Source organism: Hippoglossus hippoglossus, chromosome 7 (genome assembly GCF_009819705.1).
Source record: "Hippoglossus hippoglossus isolate fHipHip1 chromosome 7, fHipHip1.pri, whole genome shotgun sequence".
NCBI classification, from domain to species: Eukaryota; Metazoa; Chordata; class Actinopteri; order Pleuronectiformes; family Pleuronectidae; genus Hippoglossus; species Hippoglossus hippoglossus.
Genome location: NC_047157.1, coordinates 26457467 through 26462466, shown reverse-complemented (window position 1 = coordinate 26462466; position 5000 = coordinate 26457467). Strand labels below are relative to the sequence as shown.

At 46.7% G+C, this 5000-nt stretch overlaps 1 protein-coding gene across 1 annotated transcript in view; it reads right to left on the bottom strand.

Annotated features, from left to right (window-relative positions):
- The window catches only part of plxna3 (plexin A3), a 76457-nt gene that overhangs the window by 17582 nt on the left and 53875 nt on the right, over positions 1 to 5000 (bottom strand). The window contains exons 12-13 of the mRNA XM_034589946.1: positions 4684 to 4798; positions 1959 to 2159 (exon numbers count right to left, since the gene is read on the bottom strand). Of these exons, the coding sequence (XP_034445837.1) occupies positions 1959 to 2159; positions 4684 to 4798 (316 nt within the window). The remainder of the gene's footprint in view (positions 1 to 1958; positions 2160 to 4683; positions 4799 to 5000) is intronic.

Sequence of the window (5000 nt, the reverse complement as noted above, 5' to 3'; positions counted from 1 at the left end):
AGAAGAGGGTCATAGATGTGGAGGAAGAGGAAAATAAATAAAAAGGAGGGATGAGAAAGCAAAGGTGAAGAAAAAGAGTATTTGGAATTACTGGAGTGGAGGTTAGATAGAGGGATGTGGGGCTGAATTAACAAGAGGAGGAGGGAGAGATGAGAGGAATCATTTAACACCCTCCGTCTGTTCACATGGAGCTTTCATCCATCAGCTCTCAGCTCTCACACGTGAACTTCATCACATGATCGTCCGTCCGGCTGAGTGAACGACGGACGAACCGCGGAGAGCGAGAGCACGTCTGAAAACCACTGACTGCTTCTTACGTCTCCGTTTGAGCTCGAATAGAAGTAAAAAACTGATTCACTTTATTGACGTGTCCACACGGTACGACCATATGCGTCCCGTCCCCGACTAAAGATCCTGAACCAAAGAGTCGATATTCAATAGTCCAAAAATATAACCCCATCGATCCAGCTCCTGTCTGGTGGAGACAAATACTGACAGTGCTTTTATTTTGAAGGCTGAATGGAAAAGAATGTGTGTGTGTGTGTGTGTGTGTGTGTGTGTGTGTGTGCTGTTGTACTTAATGGCCAATTTCCTCTGGGAATAGTAACTTAATTAAATACAGGCGCACAGACACACTGAGCATCTCTATGTACATGTATGCATGTGTTACTCACTGCTGTCTGCATTTAGCAGCAGCGGTGTGTGTGTGTGTGTGTGTGTGTGTGTGTGTGTGTGTGTGTGTGTGTGTGTGTGTGTGTGTGTTAGGCATCTTCGGGGCGGGCTCATCGACAGGAAGACAGATGAAGGACAGGAAATGAGCACGAGCTGTAGGACAACAGTTGGCGTGTGTGTGTGTGTTCTGAATGCAGGACAGTGGATGGACAAAAACCAATCTCTACTCTAGCCTCTGTGTGTGTGTGTGTGTGTGTGTGTGTGTGTGTGTGTGTGTGTGTGTGTGTGTGTGTGTGTCTGATAATTGAATTCCCATCAGACACATCAAACCTGGAGTCTGACCTCTGACTGTCACCAGGTCATGCGACACACACACACAAACACACACACAGGGTCAGATGCTAACTAATGAGAACCGGAGAGATGGAGGGCGTCGGGGTGGAGAGGTCAGACTGATGTCATTCATTCAATACAACGAACTGTGTGTGTGTGTGTGTGTGTCTCTGTGTGTGTGTGTGTGTGTGTGTGTGTGAGTGCGCGTGTGTGTGAGTTTGCTGATGCTGCGAATCTGTCTGACAGTGGACAACCTTCATGCTCCCTCACGACTTGCATTCAGGACGAGTTGGGCTAAAAATCTTTAACCTTGGTTGATATGACGACAAACATTATACTGAATATCACCACAAGGTGTCGCACTTGTTCCTGATCGGAACGTAATGAGCCTGTGACTTCAGTGACTCCAGTCCACTAGGTGGCAGTACTGATTCTATCAGTTAATTTGGTTTACCAACCAGCGATATAAAGTGCATTTATCAGTAAACATAATTTTATGTAAATCACGTTGTCATGGTGATCATTCTTGAATTAAGAGCAGTGATGTTATCGGCAAAGGTTGATGATGTCAGAAAACTGTTAACTCGCCAGAACGTGTCGTAATGAGAAACGTTACTTCAAATAAGATCAAATGGGTTTAAGCTACTAGACCAAACCAGATTAAAACCAGATCAGACCGAGTCGGATCTGACCAGACAAGATCAGACCAGACTAAACTGGAAAAGACCTGATCGGACTGTACCAGTACGTAATAGAATGGAATGAACCAGACCACATCAGGCCATCGAACCAGACTAGACCATAGTAGACTTGACTAAACTAGACCAGACCCAACCGGACCATATCAAACTTAACCGGACCGAACCACCTCTAAATAAATCCAACTTAACATTCCTCTTATTTCACTAAAATAAGAGGAGCAGCAGTGCATGCTGGGTAGCGTAGCGCCTCACCGAGGTGTTCTGACACTGGATGCAGGAGGAGTTGAAGCGGACGGCGGGGATTCGTTGAACTTTGCCCTGGATGTTGAACACGCACTCGTAGTTCTTCTGACCCGACTGCGGCTGAGGGAGGTTACGAGCTCGCAACGTGATTGGACGAACCATGCCGGCTGGAACCAGGATGTCAGAGGTGGGGAGGATCTGAGGACAGCCCTGCAGAGACAAAGAGGGGGGGGGGTTATAAGACATGTTTACATGAGCAGATATATTGGTTATTATACTGTAGATGATCAGAGTTAGAAACATACTGTCACACACACACACACACACACACACACACACGCACACACACACACACACACACACACACACACACAGAGTTCTCAGTCAGTGATGACAGGCTGTGATAAGCTATCTGCCCAAGCCTGTGTGTGTGTGTGTGTGTGTGTGTGTGTGTGTGTGTGTGTGTGTGTGTGTGTGTGTGTGTGTGTGTGTGTGTGTGTGTGTATGTGTGTGTGTGTGTGTGCGGTAATGGACAGCTGGTGACAGATCCAGGCTCCTGGAACTTCCTGCGGCTGCTGGAAACACACACACACACACAAACACTCCGACTGTGTCTCTCACTGGAGTGAAACCTTTATTAACGAGCGTCACCACGGTAATTAATTGCCTTGTGACTGACAGGAAGACCATTAACGCCACAGGAAGTGGACAAGAGCGCAGCGGACGCCAGCCGCGACTGTGGAGCCTGTGTGACAGCCTGTGTGTGTGTGTGTGTGTGTGTGTGTGTGTGTGTGTGTGTGTGTGTCACACCTCAGTGCAACAGAAACATGTTTTAATATCAAACTGTGAAACAGAATCGGAGCTGACTGTCACTTTAACAAACCTCTTTAATCGTATTTAAAGGGCCATGACACCATTTTATTCACAGATCAATTTCCTGCTGCTGTTCAGGGAAACAAGTCCAACATATTTCCCAACAATGCAACAAACTGCAGAGAGGACAATCTACTTCCTGTTTACATCACATGACCAGTGTACATGAACGCTCATGTGACGTGTGTTTTCCGGTGTTTTACTGAGGACAGAGGAAGTATTAGTATTAAAATGCTGTTTTAAACATAATAGTATGAATGTAGCTAGAGAGCGACGCCCCTGCACTGACCAACCAAACACCAGAACTGTCTGGACTGTGATTGGCTCGTTTGCAGGGATGGAAACGCCAGACGATTGGTTTAGAACTTTAGAGGAAGCGTGAGCCCGTATGATTGAGTTCAGAACCAGAAGTTATTTTAAAGAAACTTTTCCCATAATTCCTTGTCACATGGTGGCTCGACACAGTGGTTAGTTCATGTGTCTTAAATAAAGTGGGACAGTGGAGTGTTGCTCGGTCTCGCAGCAGCTTCTCTTCATCCTTTATCATCTTTAACGTTTTTCAAGATATGAAAAGGAGACTTTTAATTTGAAAGAGACTCTAACCTGGATGAATGAAGACAAAACCGGAAATTATGTTTTTTTTCTCCTTTTCTCTTCCTCCGCTCTCCCCGTCCTCTCAGCCTCTCGTCTCTCCTCCTTTAATCAGCCTAATTGCTTAGTAATTAACATTAATTGCTGAGATTGGATGCCTTCATGTCAATTAAGTGGCTATTCATCTTCCATTAACCAATTAGCCAATCAGAGGTTGTTACCGTCAGCCGGTAATGAAGCTGAGCACCAGTCGCGTCAACGAGACGCCCACACGACGGCTCTGCGTTCGCCGTCTTCTCTGCTAACAAAATAACAAGCAGGGCCAGAGCGCCTCGTTAGTCCAGCAGGTGGTCGCCGTAGTTACGTGTTAGGAAGCAGACGTAAGTGAACCAGCTTCATGTGTCACACTCGTCTTTAAATCCTCGTTAGTTTGACAGATTGTCACGTAGATCTGCAGAAAATCAGCTGACTGACCCCAGAGTCCCCCACAGTCCACTTCCTCTCTAATCCACGTCCTCTCTGGACCATGTCCCCTCTGATACATTTCCTCTTTGTCCCCTTTTTGTGTCTTTTCCCTACTGCTTTTTTTTTGTCTCAATGATTTTATTCATAAAGTTTCTGTTTTTTTTTACAGCAGACATTAAAACGTTCAGTCTGAGACGTCACATCTGAAACATGAACAGAAACAGCAGAACCTCATCGCTGCATCTCTGTAGTTGAATTTTAAATCTCAGATGTCACAGTCTCCTTGAACGCATCAGCAAGGTGTGTGTGTGTGTGTGTGTGTAGGTGTGTGTGTTTCTACCCTTCACTGTTGACCTGAAGCTTTACTGTTGTTTACTGAAGTGTGTAATGACGGAGAGAGAGAGCAGCTCTGACCTCCATGTTCCTGCTCTTCACTCTCAAAGACGGAAAAAGATGCTGATTTAGATTGACAGCTGGACCCACACACACACACACACACACACACACACACACACACACACACAGTTTTACAGTGATGCTTCACTCTGACCCGTTGACAGAAACCATTGTTTTAAAGTTTTTCTCTCCCTGACAACATCCACAGCTCTGGATGTGTCCTGGCTCCCGTGGACAATCTGCCACCGCTCTCAGCTCCGTCTGCGCCTGTTGCGTCCTTTCTGCCTCTTTTCCACACTCATGTATCAACAGGGTCACGGCCCACATCGTCTCACACAACAGGACAACCTGTGATGTCCGAGCTGATCTCTGACCCCGGGTCCCTCTGAGTGTGTGTGTGTGTATTTACCTCTAGGTTGCTGACTCGTCCCTCCTGGAAAGAACATTCCAGCAGGTTGTTGGTGCAGATGTGACGATATTTACACCAATGACATGGAAACATGCTGCTGACACAGGAGGTACACCTGAGAGAGAGAGAGAGAGAGCGAGAGCGAGAGAGAGAGAGAGAGAGAGAGAGTCTCCAGGTCAGTAGGGGGCAGTGTTATGCTTCGTTCACACCGAACGCGATGCGAATTGTCACACCGCCCTAAGACCTGAGGCTGACCAGTGACCGGTCTGATCCCCCGCTAACTCGGGCCGGTGCCAGGACTGAGTTTCATTCTCAGT